The sequence below is a fragment of the Lipotes vexillifer genome, unplaced genomic scaffold (genome assembly GCF_000442215.2).
Source record: "Lipotes vexillifer unplaced genomic scaffold, Lipotes_vexillifer_v1.1 scaffold213, whole genome shotgun sequence".
Lineage (NCBI taxonomy): Eukaryota > Metazoa > Chordata > Mammalia > Artiodactyla > Lipotidae > Lipotes > Lipotes vexillifer.
Genome location: NW_006780610.1, coordinates 5754722 through 5773258, shown reverse-complemented (window position 1 = coordinate 5773258; position 18537 = coordinate 5754722). Strand labels below are relative to the sequence as shown.

General features: G+C 42.5%; 1 protein-coding gene across 1 annotated transcript in view; it reads right to left on the bottom strand.

Moving 5' to 3' along the window:
• The window catches only part of KIAA0319L (KIAA0319 like), a 107933-nt gene extending 93311 nt beyond the window's left edge, over positions 1 to 14622 (bottom strand). Inside the window, exon 1 of the mRNA XM_007453841.1 lies at positions 14484 to 14622. Within this exon, the coding sequence (XP_007453903.1) occupies positions 14484 to 14622 (139 nt within the window). The remainder of the gene's footprint in view (positions 1 to 14483) is intronic.
• Between the last annotated feature and the right edge of the window lie 3915 nt (positions 14623 to 18537).

The following is an 18537-nucleotide window of genomic DNA, read 5'->3' as shown; positions in this document are numbered from 1 at the left end:
AAAAAAAAAAAAAAAAAAAAAAAAAAAAAAAAAGAACCTGCAGTTGATTCCTGTCTCTGACTGCAGGGCTGATAAATTATTTGCATTCACAATCACACCAACCTTCTTTGTAAATCCACACAATAAACCTTGAAACCTTTTGTTTCGGGAGAAACAAACCTTTTGTTTCGGGAGAAGGTTTTTTGGGTTTTTGGTGGGGTATTCTTTTTTTTTTGGTTTTCTTTTCTTTCCTTTCCTTTTCTTTTTTTTTTTGCTGGCTGGTTTTGTTGTTTCTAAAGAGAAGGTCATTTAGAGGGCTGAAGCAGAGATATGTAAATTAAATAAAACAGCAGTAAGCTTGAGAAGAAATAAGGAAATAATATAGCAAACCATGAAGTGTTACTTCAGCAGATATGGCCAATAGAGGAAAATTTTATGTCAATTTATCCATTAAAAATCTCTTTTTGGAGTATTATGTAAGTCTCATAAAAAAAAAAAAAAAAAACCTGCAGTGGGCTGAACTGGGACATGCGAGGACTCAATACAACCAAGCTTCAGATACTTAAATATCTCATACCACTTTTTGCTTATAACAAATAAAATGCAGAGCTACAGATGCTTTCTCATCTGTGTGTAAATGAAAGCAAAACTGTACGAGTAGTTAGTATTCTTAGAATTTTTAAGAGCCAGTTTATTCAAATTAAATCAAAGCCAATCTGTATCTGTACAGAAATAAAAATAAAATTTTCTTAGGGCTCTTATTCTCTAGACTTTACAGAGCTGTATATACTCTTCTCTCCACCCCTCCCTCTGTGATAAAGAAATGAAAGAGCTCTGCAGGTTAAAAACCACTTGAAATGAATCCAAGAGAAGGAAGTTCAAAGGGATTAGAATATTACTTGTCTCACCAGCCTGCTATAGAGTAGGGTTCAGCTCTTCCCTGCCCCACTCTTTGTGCTCCCATAACACATCGTGGAATTTATCATGCTTTTTTATGTTTCTACATCTATCTCTGCCTCCATAGTGTGAACACTCTGATGGCAGGAACTGGGTTTTATTTAGCCAGGGACAGTCCTTGTTGACAGGAATTGTATGTACATAACACCTAGATACTAATTATCATTAAGTGATTTGAATTAAGCATCCTAGAGAAGGTATTAAAAATGCGGTAAGCATATTTTAAGGCACTGAATATGACCACACATATAAAGCACCAGAGATCACAAATATTAGAAAATTGTAATCTAGTTAGTCATCAACATAGCCTAGCACTGACATTCAGATAATTTGGCACTGTTTGGTTTATTTACTGCAGATGTGTGGCTTTCAATAACTTCATTTTTATGACATGTACACACATGCACGCACGCGCACACACACACACACACACACACACACACACACACACATCGTTCTTTCTCCTATACTTCCATCTTCAAGTTGATTGTAATTCACACATTCCACAGAATGTGTGACAGAAATAAAAATCTTGGCAAAACGGTCAACAAACATTCCTTACTATCCAATTATCTAGTACAGACTCTGTCTAGCCACAGAGAAACTGGCCTTTCCTTATCCTCACCTGCAAAACGGCAATATTTCTCTGCTGCTTAAAAGTGACATTAATTCTAGGCAGGGCAACAAGGATGCCCAAATGCGCCTGGTCTCGCTGTCTCTCTCTCTCTCACACACACATACACACACCCCGCAAAGGCACACAGAGAAACCCCTAAAGACACACCACACACAGAGGGCCTTCATTCTTTGCCTCTCCCTCCCTCCTGACAGAGGCAGCCGCCGCCACGTGAGACACAAAGGAGTGGGGGCGGAAGAGCTCAATCAAAACAGCTTGGGGAAGGAAAGAAGGGTATGCTCGTCAGCGAAAGTCTCCGTGGAAAAGCCAGAAAACCTTCCCTTCCGGCCTGACTATCCTGGGCAAATAACCTTGCTCAAGATCTACTTACTTGAGCTTAGAGGTCAAGCCCTCCCTTAAACCTTTCTGAGAAGGGGTAATATGAAAATTCACCCCATTATTTCAAAAGTGCATTATGAGAAATGTCAGGGTGCAGCTTATACACATACTCTGGGGAGCACAGCTGAGAGCAATTTTGAAAACCAAGCAGTTAGACAGGAAGAGCCAGGAGCCTCTGTCAGGCTGCGACAAGGCCTTTGCAAGAACAGAAAATCTCCCTTCTACCAGGTCCAGAGATGGCTGGTGCCATGGCGGCCTCCAGTAACTGAGCAGAGCGAGCAAGCTCTCACAAACACAAGTTCCCCAGCGATACACCTGGAACTACAGCCTCAGGGTCACAGTGGTCGTCTCTGGCAATGGGATTCGCAGGATGTAGTTATTTCTATCTGAAATAATCGTTTCCTAAACTTTCTACATTAAGCATGTGTGACTTTTAAAATCAAAAAAGAAAGGGTTAAAGAGGAAGGGAGGGAGGGAGGGAGGGAGGGAGGAAGCAAGCTAGAGCAGCCAGAGAGACGGAAGCAGTAGAATGCACAGGTAGAAGAGAAGCTTGGCACTGCTTCAGCACAGGGGGCTGTTTTCCTTCAGGCCAAAAGCCACAGACTGACCCAGCAGGATGCAACTTTCTCAGGTGGAACCTAGCTCTTCAGCTTCTCTCTACAAGGTTGCTTCATTTATTCTGATTAAGACTCATTCATTCTACCCGGCCTACTTCCATAAGCTTCCAGCTGACTCAGGTTGCCCACAGTTAAGGACAATAAGCACTGAGTTGTATAAAAAACAAAACAAACAAACAAACAAAAAAACCAGAGGAGCCCTTTCTTAATAGGCAGAATGGCAGTCCCTTTAAAATTTTATTTATTTATTTATTTTTTTCTTGCGTTATGCGGGCCTCTCACTGTTGTGGCCTCTCCCATTTGCGGAGCACAGGCTCCGGACGCGCAGGCTCAGCGGCCACGGCTCACGGGCCCAGCCGCTCCGCGGCATGTGGGATCCTCCCGAAACGGGGCACGAACCCGCGTCTCCTGCAACGGCAGGCGGACTCTCAAGCACTGCGCCACCAGGGAAGCCCCCTTTAAAATTTTAAACCTAAATCTGAAATTAGAGTACAGAAGTAAAATCAAATCAATATAAACTTCCCATCTCCCACATCTAGTAATACGAGTGATTCCCTTTTTTACCTAAAAGTGAGAGAATCCATAAGCATTTACTTTAAATTGCGGCTCGATTAGAATCAAAGCATAACGTTTAAGCCAGTTGGAAGAAAGAAAGCATTCCTAAAAATCCTGTCATTTGCTGGGAGAGTTTTAAAAGGAGAAATGGGATGAGCTACACTAGGCGTCCATCTTCAGGGGCAGAGTCTGCAGTTGGTGGAGCTGGATAGGCCTTGGCCAGCATTCCTCTCTGCTTTTGTTTCTCCTAGAACAGCGCCTGTGACAGTTAACTCATCATTCAGGGACATTCATAATTCCATCTCATCTCAGGGTATTTTACAGCCTCCTTTTGTGATTGACCAGATAAGTTCCAAATTTATATAATTTGGTGCTTGCCTTGCACTGGAACTGTTCACCTGAGGGCCTAAAGTAACAAACCTGATGCAAAAAAGAGTTTCAAGAGCTGACTGGCTGGGTATATCTAATAGCCATGAAATCACCAGAGGACACACATATACTTCCAAATTGGGGCAAGGGCTGCAGCTGTCGCACTTTTTCCAAATCTCCAGATAACCACCCTCGCTGCTTATTCAGGGATGTGGGTTATTAATGGTGGCAAGAGTGGGCTGGATTGAAAGGAAAGCTGGATACACTGCATTAATAGACAGGGGACTCACCTACATAATTCTTAGCAGATGGTTACTCTATTGAGACCAGCTTGAGACATCAAATTCCCTAGTCTCTTAGGATTCTGCAAGTAAAACTGGGTCTCTCCTGTCACTGAATTACCTTGAGACTCTCAGCCTCTTTGAAGGGAACCTTGACACCAGTAACATCATCCCTTTTGAAGAGAACTTCTGTTCCCTAGTAATGGCTAAGGAATCACTAGACTGCAAGCTCCAAGAGGGAAGAGACCATGTCTGTCTTACCACTGCATTTCTAATGCCTAAGATAGCAGGCACCCAATAAATACATTTTGAAGGAAGGAACTAACCATGCAAGCTACTTCTGACATTAAATCCAAAAACTGCTATTGGAGTAGCCCCAGGCAAAACACTGCCCTGACTAAAAGGCAAAGCCAATCTGGCCTAGCACAAGAGTCTGCCAAACATGGGCATATCATCAGCGTTGGGGGAAGTGAACCAGGGCTGAGGGCCAGATGGTGTCATGGCAGCAGAACAAAGTCCTCTTCCAGAGGAAAAGTATCCCTGGCTGAGGGAGGAAACAAGTAGCCGACAAGCAGTCATGCTCCTTAGTGGCATGTTACAATTACAGGAAATGCACAACACAGCCCACGCTGTCATGGGCTTCAACCAACCTCAGGCCTGAATGGAGGCCTACTTCTCCTGACAATGCAGAAGGGCCAGCTGCCTACAGTATACTTTAAAAAAATGTGGGGATTGACATCCCACTGGACAGAGGTTTAAGAAGCCAGCAGAGACCTCAAACCTACTGCCTACGGGGTCATCTTGGGATAAGACAAGAGTCTAACCAAACAAGATTTTATGACATCACATCATAATGACTACTACTAACATTTGCTGAATTGTTATTTATGCACCTGGGAGTAGGCTAAGCACTTTGTGTGAACGTCTCATTTAATCTTCGTAACAATCCTATCAGAGGTACTGTCATTCTTGTTTTGTAGATGAGGAACCTGATGAAAGGTGGGTTTCAGTAATACCACCCAGTATATAATAGAACCAGGACTCAGATACAGGCCTGTCTGACTCCTGAGTCCATGCTCCGTGCTCTTGGCCACACTGCCTCCTGTTTCTTGCTCAGTTGATGAACTAGGTAGGTGATCAAGACCAATTCTTACAACTTCTCTCTAAAACATATCCGGTAGTGTCTGGAATCAAAAGTGGTTAAAGGATCTTAACCACACAGGCTGACTTTTCTTACGGAAGCTCTTGGATGGAGGATCAGAAAGAAAGTTCAAAGGGCAGGCCCTCAAACCAAGAGCTGTGCATTTTAATCCAAACTCTTCAATACTACTCACCTGAGAACAGGTGTCCAAAGAGTAACCACACACATAGTCTTGATCATGGTCCTGCTGATTCCACTGATTCCACACAATGTCTGGACCAAGGCCTTGCTTTGGTCCTGCAATTATTCTGTTTTTATAAATTCCTCCACTACTGTATTATTTCCTCTGTGAGGAATTCCTAAGGAGAGTCAATTTAAGGCAGCTTTTAAATTGAACTGGATTTACTGCCCAATTATGCCATTTTCTTAACCCTCTTCACTTTATCACACAAGTTAGGAAATAAGTCTGTGTTTGCATAATGTTTCTAAAGGGCAAAAAGAACCCACCAAAATTATAGTTTTCCTAGCTAGAGAGAAAGACTTACGATGATTATCTTTTACTGAAGAGTATTTAAGCAAGAGACAATTACTTCATTTCATTGGGAGAGAAGCTAACTTTAGATAATCCTGATTGGTCTTACCGAAGTCAATTAAATTGTGATATAAAAAGATCCCATAGACTTGCTCAATGCTAGCTCAAATTCAGAATCAAAAAGCTTGCACGGTTTATGTTAACGACCAGAAAACTCTACCTCCCCCAGCTGCGATGTACTCAAGTCATTATCACAATCTGAGGAGACAGATTTAGGATTAATAATTTATTACCTTCCTGTAGTGCAATGTAGTTAAGAATACAGGACAGTTTGGCAGGAGAAAGTTCCTGCTGGAGGCTCATCACTATGAGGTGTATTCCATTAGTCATCCACCTTAAATGAGCTGCCCAGCAGATAAAAGAAGAGCAGGGATATAATGCCACCCAAAAACTCTCTGGAAAATGCTTTTCTCCTAAAGATAAGACCGATGCATGTTCAAAATATATTATTCTCTTCAACGACAAAAGATACCACTTGGTCTTACTGGTACAACAGGGGCTACAGCCCTCAAAGTACAACTAAAAGGTGGGGGCAAACGAAGAAAGTGAGTTCAGGTGCCTTCTGTCTGCCAGGGGCAAATGCAAGCAGTTATAAGAACAAAATGAGAATGGCAACTAGTGGAGAAAGACCTCTTGCTAAGCTAGAAGCTGTCTCTGTCCCATCTGCAGTCTCTGTGGGGGCTGAGGGTGATAATTAATCTCTCCCATCCAGAGTTTAGGACTAATTAAAAAAATAAAACCTAGCAGTTAGAGGTAGATGGAGACCAGAATATCATCTTTATAAGTGTAAGGTGACTGGAGAACATAACTTAGATGTACAATCACAAATGGGCTTCCTAATACTTTCCTACACTGAATTAAACTTACCAATTGGACAAATGCAGGCTGTCTTGGCATGGGCAGACCAGTTAGAGCATGGCAGGGTGAAAATACATGAAAATCCTGAAGACTAGCCATTCCACACAACAGAATTCTTTTCCAATATCACCAAACAGAAAAATCGCTCTTCCATTCACGGAGAGAGTCAGAGAAAGGTGGGAAAAAAAGAACAAAAATTACCTTCCTGGGAAATGAAGTGCCCACTTAATTGGCCAATACTGAAAAACAGAGTGTGAAAGATTGTTTCTCCTTAACATGTATATTCCAAGGTGGTCCTATTTCTAGCGTTATCTTTAGGTTAACCCAACAAACCTTTATTGCTACCTACTACATGCTATATGTTAGGTATGTAACATGCTACCTACTACATGCTATGTTAGGTATGAGTAAAACAGTTTCATGAAGTAGACACATAAGCAAGTAACCATAGCAGACTTCTGCTCCCAGCCATGATGGAGTATCTGGTACCAGACTCACAATCTACCATAAATAACTACGAAACTGGACAGAATACTTAAGACAATTGTTTTCCATAAGAATATAATAGTCAGTGCAAGATTACAATCTCTGGGAGAAAGGAAATTTGAAGTGAGCCCCATAACTGCCCAGTTCTCTTTTAAGGGACAGCTTCTCAACCACAGCACAGAAAGCTGGAACCCAAACAGAACAGAGGGTTCTCACCAAGCCCAAGGAGCAGAGATCTGAATCTGGCTAGAATTTGAGTGGCAGGACACTGGAGAAGGAGCTGTGAAAAGAGGGGATCCCAAAAGGCTGAGGGCTGGGACATAAAGGCACAGGTTTGTCACATACTAGATGTTACATCGATGAGAAGGAAACAGAATCACTAGAGGTCAAGCAGTGCTGGGGTAGGGTAGGAGCATTTTAGAATTCCTGCTCTGCCAAAGTGAAGAAATCACATTAACAACACAGACCAGCAGACACTAGAAAGCCCTTCAGGAGTAAAGACCACATTCTAGGGCAAAACCTACTCTGAACCTCTCCTCACAAAGCCTAAAACCAACACAGTATAATACGGCATAATAATAGAGAAATATATAGACACTATGAGAACACCAAAGAACAAGTCAAATCAAGGCTTCAGGGGAAGCAGCAGAAAGGAGCTTATGCTTACCTGAATCAGAAAACATCAGGCAGGGACTTCCCTGTTGGCACAGTGGTTAAGAATCCGCCGGCCAGGACTACCCTGGTGGCACAGTGGTTAAGAATCCACCTGCCAGTGAAGGGAACATGGGCTCGAGCCCTGGTCCAGGAAGATCCCACATGCTGCGGAGCAACTAAACCCGTACGCCACAACTACTGAGCCTGCGCTCTAGAGCCCGCGAGCCACAACTACTGAGCCCACGTGCCACAACTACTGAAGCCCACACGCCTAGAGCCCGTGCTCTGCAACAAGAAGCCACCACAGTGAGAAGCCCACGCACCGCAACGAAGGGTAGCCCCAGCTTGCCACAACTAGAGAAAGCCCGTGCCCAGCAAAGAAGACCCAACGCAGCCAAAAAACAAATATATATATATATATATATATATATATATATAAATAAATAAAATAAAAAAATTTAAAAAGACCCAACGCAGCCAAAAATAAAAATAAATAAATAAATTTACTTTTTAAGAAAAGAATACATCAGACAGAATGGTAATGGCATAGGCAGAGGAATGGAGTACTCTGTGGAAACATGAAATGGCACTCTATGAAAAGCGACTTGAATGTGGAAGAGAAAAAGGAGTATAGGATGTTTCAGGGATTTCTACCTAAGAATATGAGTAGAGGTGATCTTCGCACCGCTACAGGGAATAAAGGAGGAAGAGGGGTAAAAGATCGTGAGTTAAGTCTTGATATATTAAGTTGGAGGTAGCTGGGAGACATCCAGTTGGAGATGTGTGACATACAGGTGGCTATGTGGTCTGGGGCCCAGGAGAGAAGTGAATGAACACGTATAGACTTGGGAGTAGTGAGCACACAGGTTACAATCATGGGAAAGAATGAGATTGCCCAGGGAGAGCGCACAACTGTGAGACAAGAAAGGGTAGAAACAGAACCCTGAAGAACAAAACATTTAAGGGACAAGCTGAGAAGGAAGTGAGGGAAGAATTAGAAAGTGCGATGCATCCGCTGTAAGGGAGAGCAAAGAAAAGCATGCTGTAACTTAAGGCAACTGAGGAAGGCGTATCAAGAAAGTAGTCAAAGGTGTCAAATGCAGCAGGGATGTTAAGTAAGGTAAAAAAAGTAAAGGTGTCAAGCTAGGGAGGTCACTGGTTACCTTGATAAAACCAAGGTTTAGGCAGAAGCCAGACCTCACTGGATTCAGAAGAGGACAGAGGTGGGAGAATAGAGACAGCAAATGTGGTCTGCTCATTCAGAAAGCTTCCCTGACTGGGAAGGCTAAGCCAGGAACCTGGCTAGAGGTCCCTCACAAAGAACAGTGCCTGGCTCAATACATATTTGTTGAATGAATAAGCAATAATAATAAAAATACAACAAATAAATAATCTGTACCCATCTGGTTGTTTGACCAGTCCTTGTTTCTAACCGTATCAGTTTGTCTGTCTGCAAACTGGATATGTATTAGGCCCAAGCCAAGTCCCATTTCCTTCACAAAGCCGTTCCTGATTCTTCTAACCTTCAACAACCTCCTCTATGACAACCAAAAAACAGACAGTAACAAGTGTTGGTGAGGACATGGAGAAATTGGAACCCTAATACATTGCTGGTGGAAATGTAAAACGGTGCAGCAGCTGTAGCAAACAAAAAGTTAAACAGAGTTACCATATGATCCAGCAATTCCACTCCTAAGTATAGATACAATGAAATATTATTCAGTTATGAAAAGGAATGAAGTACTGATACATGTTACAGCATGAATGAATCTTGAAAACACTACCCTAAGTGAAAGAAGCCAGACATAAAAGGCCACATATTGTATGAATCCATTTATATTAAATGTCCAGAATAGGCAAATCCATAGAGTCCAAAAGTAGATTAGTGGTTTCCAGAAGCTAGGGGAGGGAGAAAGAGGGAATGACTGCTAATGGGTATGAGGTTTCTTTTAGGAGGTGAGTAAACTGTTCTGGAATTAAATAGTGGTATGACATCTCGATTAAAAGAATAAATAACCTCATCTAATCTCTTACTACAGAACTCCTAAATTCTACCCATCTACTTAGCCCTAAATCTACTGATTTGTATTGAGTAAAATTACTCTCTCCAGTGAGAGAGAGGTTCCTTGAAGACACAGAGCCTCATCAATTTTCTCCTGGACTACTATTTCATTAGCTTTCTAACAGATATCCTTACCTCTAGCCCTGACCTCCCTCCCCTTTCCATCTTTCTCCCATCCCCACCATTCTTTCATATTCCAGCAAAAATGTTCTAGAAATTTACCAGTATTACTCTTCTGCTTAAAGTTTTCAATACCTCCCAATTTCCTAAGGCAATTCTCTCCAAAGTAGAGTTTTTGCTTACCAGAAGTGCACAAAACAAATCATTGGGATATGAAAAGAAAATATTAAAACTATTTATATTTGTTTTTGGCATCTGTCATAAACATAAGACATTAGTACAATGGTGCTTATTATAATGTATAAACAAACAAAAACTGGGGCACATCTTCAACTTTTTTTATGGATATAAGTACATAATCAAGAAAATGTGTAGACCATCTGCCTTAAAAGATTAAAATCAAAGCTTCTTTCCATGGCATACAAGATCCTTCATCACCTGGCCACCATCCACCTCTTCGGGAGTTGCCATTCCAGCTTTGCTCTTTGTATTTCAGCAGCACTAAACTGTGTATAGAGTTTCCTTTATTTACCAAGCTGTTTCATAATTTTGTGCTTTTGCTCTTGCAATCCCATTGCCTGGGAATACCCTTCGAATCCTTCAAATTCAACCTTCAAAATTCTGTTCAGGCATCAGCTTCTCTGCAGAGAATTCTTCAGTTCTGCCCCTTCATCTCTAAGCTAAATGCTTCTCTGGTTGCAGTAGCACTCAGGGCATGGTATCCCTCTGTCTTTTCACTTACCATATCGGAGTATTTATACATCTATCTCCCTCATTAAACTGGGAGTTCTTCCAGGGCAGGAACTGTGTTGTACTCATCTTTATTTTATTTTATTTTATTTTTTATTTATCTATTTTTTTTGCAGTACACAGGCCTCTCACCGCTGTGGCCTCTCCCGCCGCGGAGCACAGGCTCCGGACGCGCAGGCCCAGCGGCCATGGCTCACAGGCCTAGCATGTGGGATCTTCCTGGACCGGGACACGAACCCGCGTCCCCTGCGTCGGCAGGCAGACTCCCAACCACTGTGCCACCAGGGGAGCCCTGTACTCATCTTTATTACCCTCAAGCTTAGCCCAGGACCAAACTCCTAATAAGTTCTCAAAAATTGGTTCTGAACTGGATACTTTTTCTCTGTACTCAAAATACTTATTAACTAACTCTGTAATCTATTTCCCAGAAGCAAGGAATAACAGTAAAAGTTTTCATAGCCAGTTGTTAGCTTCTGGAGTACATCAGCCTCAATGACCCTCCTTGGTTTAGGGTTCCAACGCTGGTTCCGGCCCTCTCCTGTGCATGCGCCATATATAACTCTTCAGATGCACACATTCTTTCTTTAGATGTTAAAATATCTGTGAATGTTTTAATCAGATCTTGTTGTTCTCAAAGGCATTATGTCTCTTTAAAGTGCCTTCACATACCTTTGCCCCGATTGTGTTCATTTTAAGCTTTAACTCTCAAATGATAGACTGTGTTGATTTTAACGTTTCTCAAAGGACAATTCCCTTATTGCTAACTTATTATTCAGTCAACAAATATTTTTATGGTGCATCTACTATAGGTCAAGCCCTTGGTACTTGCTAGGAATAGCTGGCGTGAGCAACAGGCAAAATCTCTGCTCTCAAGAAGCTGACAATCTATAATAGGAATTTCCAAATTCTTGGGGTCCCTTCATGTTTTTCTCCAGATACTGATAATCCCCAGGTCCAAAATGCTATTTTAAGCCATGTAACAATAACGTTAGACAGAAAAATAGTAATTCAATGGCTCACAAGGAAAACACAGAGCATCTCTTATCAAATTGTAATCACTGCTTCCTAGCAGTGGGCTCCAGCACTGAACCCAAAGCTGAAATAAAAAATAAGGCCACTATACATAAGTCAATGGGTACCTGGGACTCTCCCAAAGATGGAGAAACTGCTAAGTGATAAACAGGAATGGGGATAATTGGAGAGCTGCTTTGTTTTGTTTAGTTTTTCAGGAATAATTTCTATAATCCATGAGCTAAAGACAACAGCAAACAATCAAGAAAGTATTTTATCAGGGAAAATGTAAGAGCTCAGATAAAAACTAAACAAATTCATGAGTAGATAAATACTGACTCAGGCTACCAACAATAGGTTTTTGCTGCTATTGTTTTGTTGTTGCTTCTTCAGATAGGTTTTACCCCCACCTTATAAAAAGAGTTAACATGTACCCTGGAAAACACAGAAAAGTATAAAGAGATAATAATTCCACTACTCAAAAAAATATATAAACATTTAGTTATATATCTTGTCTCAGACCTTCTATTACATAAAAATATTTTTTTCTTTTCACAAAATTGACACCAATTTTGAATATGAATATGCAACTGTATATCATGCTTTTTCATGCTTAACATTAGGTGCATTTCCCATGTACTTGCTCTTCTAAAATGTGAAATTTTAAGTCAGGTAACATTCCACCATGTGGACATGCCATGATCTCACCACTCCTATTGTGGGGCAGGTTGTAGCAATGTTTTGCAACACAGAATAAGTAAGTGTTGATGACTGCTCTCATTCACAACCATCTAAATATGTCCTTGAGGTAAATTCCTAAAGGGGGAATTACTAAGTCAAAGAATATGAACTTTTTAAGGATCTTGATTTATGCCAGAAAGTTCTCTGTTCAAACTCTCCAGCACAACAGGAGGGCAACCACATCACCCCTTGGCAGCACTAGATATTTTTACTTTGATTTTCATCAATATGATAGGTTAAAAAGGATTTCTCATCTTAATCTGCAGCTCTTCGGTTAGTAACGAGAATGAACATTTTTTTTTAATGTTTTATAAATCATTTTAAATTTCTTATGATACTCTGCTTATGTCTCATTCATTTTTGCTATTAGGACACTGTGTTTTTTAAAAAACTGATGTAAAAGAGCTCTGATAAATTAAAATACATTAAAAAATCTGTCTGTCATGTATTGCTTGCATGTTCCCTCAGTTTGAACACATATGGCTCTTGGTTCTTCCACAATAAAAGCTCCAAACTTTTCCAAAATGGAACTGGTACAATCTAATTCCCATGAGAACCACTCCTACCAATACCACCTTTGCACCTTTATACTCAATCTGTTCCTTAGGGTGCTGTTTTGAAGCACCAGGCTCAAGGGATACTAAAGAATAGCCCAGTGAGACCACAGTGCCATGTTTAACCAACTAGCTTGGCAAATACAGAAACACTCAGCAATGCTTCTTCCTCCCCTATACTCAGAATCCCTCAAATAACAAGCTCATCCTCGTTCAGGGCAAAAAAACTGTCTTTGGTCCTCCAAAAGATCACCTGTGGTTGGAAGGCAGCATAGCAGAAGAAAAAAAGCATGAGCTCTAGAGTAGAAAAAGCTGCGTTTAGATTCCTGGCTCTGTCATGTTCTTGCTGTATGACCTTGGTCGAGTCATTTTGCCTCCCTGGGCCTCAATTTCCTAACTACAAAATAAAACTATCTGTTTTCAGGTTATCATAAGGATTAAATGGAACATGTAATGTTTACAACCAGGGGTCTGGTAATGTGGTAGGTGAACTTCAAAAAGTGTGGTTTTCCTACTCTGATGGTGCTAAATCAGTTACTTATTTAATTCAAATGATCTTACATAAAATGTTGGCTTGAGATAGTTAGCTGTCCCAGCAAAGCATCATCTGGGTAAAAAACATTTAGGTCAGCTTTCTGTCAACTGCAATTTCCACTGCTATAATTATGCAATCATCAACCACCACCGCAAAACAACAAAAACCCCAAAGCTGATGTTACTGAAATTGTTAAATACAGTAATTACTTGATTCTCAAGATCATGGCCACCAACTCCTTTTGGAAAGCAACAGAAACTTTTCTAATTATGGGGGCAAAAGATGGATTAGTTGTCCCAGACAGTGGTCTCTACAACAGAAGTCTTTTGGTCACTGCCCAGAACAGCAACATACTGAGAAGTCATTCTCAAATTGCTGTTTCCTCACATTTCATGCTCTGAAAGGTACAATGTCAACAAAAGAACGAAAAGGAAAAAAAAGACAGAAAAAAAGGATATTCTTTGAGATTTAGCCTTTTTGGCACTTTTTCCTGGCAAGAGGTAATAGACTGGTGAAATAATCCCTAGGAGGAAAGCATACTTTATAAAATCTATCAGCATAACCCCATTCTACGGAAAAAGCAAGGAACACATTCTCCCTCTAAGTATAGAGTGTAGATTCCTTCAGGAAAGGAAAGAAAGCCAAGTATCACTAATGTTCAGAGAATTGTACTACACGCTTTAATTATATTATGTTTTAAATCAAGTTATGAGGTAGATCTTATGCTTCCTTACAGACAATAGGTAACTTGCTCAATGTTTTATAGTTATTAAGTGGAAAGAAACATCCAGGTCCTTCTAACTTTGAAACCTTTTTCTTTTCATTACATCTTCATCAAATCTCAAAATGATCATGCCAATTCTCCTTTATGAGAAATAACCCAGGGACTTCCCTGGCGGTCCAGTGGTTAAGACTGCATGCTTCCACTGCACGGGGCACGGGTTCAATTCCTGGTGGGGGAACTAAGGATCCCACATGCCGAGTGGCAGTGGCCAAAAAAAAAAAGAGAGAAAGAACCCAATTTATATTTTGGTTTAAAACAAAACAGACAAATAAACCCAACAAACTAAGTGTCCACCTAAAGGATGACCACTTCTGTCAATTAGCAGGTTGCTTTTCTGGCTCCTACTAGTCTTTAAAAGGAACTGAAAGACTCACACCGAGTACGCTTTTTTAAAAATCTTAAATATATAAAGAAAATGGTACCTGTTGACAGCCACAGAGCACTGAAGCAGAAGCAAATATAAAACAGGTACAAGCTTCTCAACCACTTCACAGATGTCTGCCAACAAAATCCTGATAAAATCCAAGAAGCACGGCTTGGCTTGATTCCCAGCTTCTCCATGGCCTTCCAGACAGGCAGAACCAGTCCACTAGAAAGACAGAAAAAGAAGAAATTATATGCCAAGTAATTAATAATTGATTCCTCGAAATGCAGAGTGCTAGAGAGTGTGACAGATTAGGGAGAAGGGAGTTTTCAAGTTTGTCTTTCACTGCTCATACCTGCCTATAAACTTCAAAGCTGAGCTTTGGCATAGCCTAAAATGATCAGGATAAAAACATAGCCAGGGATATGAAATGAATCCACTGTAAAACTGAAACACTTTATATTCCATATTTTCTAATCTAACATCATCTATGTGGAACAATGGAAAGCGTACCAGACTGAAAAAAAAGATCTGAACTTCAGTTCCAGTTCTGCTACTAACAGCTTTGTGACTTTATACAAATACTCTTTCTTTTTTTTTTTTTTGCGGTACGCGGGCCTCTCACTGTTGTGGCCTCTCCCGTTGTGGAGCACAGGCTCCAGACGCGCAGGCTCAGCGGCCATGGCTCACGGGCCTAGCCACTCTGCGGCATGTGGGATCTTCCCGGACCGGGACACGAACCCGTGTCCCCTGCATCGGCAGGCGGACTCTCAACCACCGTGCCACCAGGGAAGCCCAATACAAATATGCTTTCTTACCCATGAAAAGAAGAGTTTGGAGCATCAGAGGTAAACTAATCTGAAGGCTTTTCTAGCCATGTTTTTAAAAAATTTTAATGTGATTGTCTTTAGGCAGGGCATGAACTCTCCAGTTTGCTACTGTCCCCACCACTCTTACCTTTAAAATCTATCCAGTTTACACTTTGATGTCACCTCCCTGATCCTTAGAATCATTAGTAATTCCTGACTTAAATTCATATAGCCATTCAACAAGGATTTACACAGCCCCTATTTTGTACTAGGCATTGTGCTGGCTACTCCATAATCTAGAGACCGAATGATTTAGGTCCCTTCCAGAAGAAAAAATGACTTTCCATCAGTTTCTTCTCTCTTACACAACTTCCCTATATTGTATAAATTATTATATAAATCTTGGCAGTATTACGAGGATTGACTGAGTTCTGAAGAAGCAATTTAAAAATCTTCTGTCCCGGGCTTCCCTGGTGGCGCAGTGGTTGAGAATCCGCCTGCCAATGCAGGGGACACAGGTTCGAGCCCTTGTCTGGGAGGATCCCACATGCCGCGGAGCAACTGGGCCCGTGAGCCACAACTACTGAGCCTGCGCGTCTGGAGCCTGTGCTCCGCAACGAGAGGCCGCGATAGAGAGAGGCCCGCGCACCGCAATGAAGAGTGGCCCCCGCTCTCTGCACCTAGAGAAAGCCCTCACACAGAAACACAGCAAAAATAGATAAATGAGTAAATAAATTTACTTAAAAAAAAAAACTTAAGCCGCAATTTCCTCACAAATGTTTAAAAAAAAAAAAAAAATCTTCTGTCCCGGACTTCCCTGGCAGCACAGTGGTTAAGAATCCGCCTGCCAATGCAGGGGACTCGGGTTCAATCCCTGGTCCAGGAAGATCCCACATGCCGTGGAGCAACTAAGCCTGTGCGCCACAACTACTGAGCCTGTTTGCCACAACTATTGAAGCCCGTGCCTAGAGCACGTGCTCCGCAGCAAGAGAAGCCACTGCAATGAGAAGCCCACGCACTGCAATGAAGACTAGCCCCACCGCTCGCCGCAACTAGAGAAAGCCCGCATGCAGCAACGAAGACCTAAGGCAGTCAAAAATAAATAAATAAAAATAAAAATAAAAATCTTCTGTCCTAAATATGCACCTGTCATCCACATCTGGAAAATGGCACAGACTGACAACCCCAGCCCCAGCCAGCACTGTATGGGTTGGATATCAATACTGATTAATACCAGGAAATAGACAAACACACACAGAACTGCAGAACTGAGGTACAGCCCACCCAAGAAAAAGCTTTCACTGAGCCTTAAGCATCTGAAGGACTTCATCTTTCTCACTCACTTCCATCCATTCCTATTTCTAGCGGTTTGTCATTGTATGTTAGGGAGCAGGGGGCAGAAAGGAAGTGTGCAGGTCAGACACATGCTCAAAAGATTATGAAATGGAGCCTAAGTTAGAAAGTATATCCTGCAACTTTTCCAGCCTCCCAAGATGGAATGAATGAGTGTGCATGTGTGCGTGTGTGTGCGTGTGTGTGCACGTGTGTGCATATGAATCTTACCCAACATATTTCTGCCTACCACAAAAGGATTTTAAATTCAAGGTGACTCAACACCTGTCATCAATAGTGTGGCAGGTGGGCGATAGAAGCATAAAAGAAATGAATAGGTTTTGAAATGGGAGTAATAAACACCACTGGATTAGCAAGCTGATTAGAAGGGCAATGTCTCACAAACCATGCATGAGAGAGAGGCAGTTATTTTCATGTGAACTCCCAACCAGTCATTCCTCTGAAACCTACAATTGCCTAAGGGCACAAATCACTGCTAGGGTCCAGTCAAAGGTTTGCTGACCAGAGGCAGGAACAACACCACATCACCAAGATCCAAATGGCTTGTTATAGAATCAAAGGGAAACAGCCGAGGGAGAGAACACACACCTCCACAATACTTGACAAATGAAAATCTAGAAAAGCTTTCAAGAGTTCTGGCATTTAGGGCGTTACAAGTACACCCGAAATAAAAGCACTCTGTTACAGCAGCTGTTCAGACAGAGCAGGGGGTAATGTTTACTTAATGCTTCAGGTTGATGGGGGATGTATCATAGTTCAGTCTGTCAGCTACATATGTGGAACTCCATTTATGTACCCAGAGATAAGATATGTTTGAACAACGACAGAGCAAGTCTGAAACAGCCTATTCAGCTGGTATGAGTAATTAAGAATAAAGCTCTTAAAAAAAAAAGTCTCAGATATCTGGGAAAGTTACAGAACAGACCGCCGTGAATAGCTTTGCTTATATTTGTAGACACTGTTTTCCAAATAGCTGGAAAAATGAACAGATTGTTCTGGGAGGTCGTGTTTCCAATTTGTTCCTAGCTTCCAGTCTGTTCATCAGATAAGAAAGCACAAGGAGAGTCAGCTAATACTCTTCACCAACTACATCTATCTTCGATTGCGCACAACCACGGTGAGAGGAAAGAAAGCAAAGCTTTCCTGGAATCTCGCCTGAGGTCTTTTCTCTTGACTTCCTTTATTTCACCTTTGTGCTCACTGCAGCCACCACAGGACCCCTCGGTAGGGCATAATTTCCAAGTCCTGAATAAGGCAGGTTTCGCATCGTAATTTACACGTAGTGCTCAGCCCCGCCCCCCTTATTCAGCATCAACTTGCTGTCCCGATGGGGAGAACAAACACCAGAGACGGAAGCTAGGGGCTAGGAAGGAAGAAGGCCAGCAGCGTCTCGCGGCCACTCTGTCTGTCTGTCTGGGGATGGAGGGAGCCGCAAGACCAGGCCCGGGCCCGAAAGAAGCGGGGTTCAGCCTGAGACTCGAGCTCCGCACCTACAAAGCCAGAAGCAGCTGGCTGCCCTAGCCGGGCCAGGAGCGCCACCTCCGGGTCCCAACACCCGGCCAGCGCACCCCCAGAAACAGCCCGTCCCGCTTGCCCCTCCCTTGAGCTCGTGGTCCTCGGCCCGGCAGCCAGCCGCCCCCGGCCACCTACCGGGGCTCAAGGCCACAAAGCGGGGCCCCGGCTCTCGGCAGCCTCCGCCTCCAGGTCCATGGGGTCGAGGCCCCAACCTTCGCTCCCCTCACCCAGGGGAGGAGGAAAAGGAAGAAGGCAATGCGGGCTCCCCAACCGGACAGCTCACTCTGGCCTCAGCCTCCCTGGACAGCGACGGCGGCCGGAAACGCCGCCCCCTCCCACCCCCCCACCCCCTCCCGGACTCAACCCGGAAACACACTCTTGATGCTAAACAAGCCCTCCTGTCCCCCCGGAAGCTCAATTCCAGCCGATAGCACG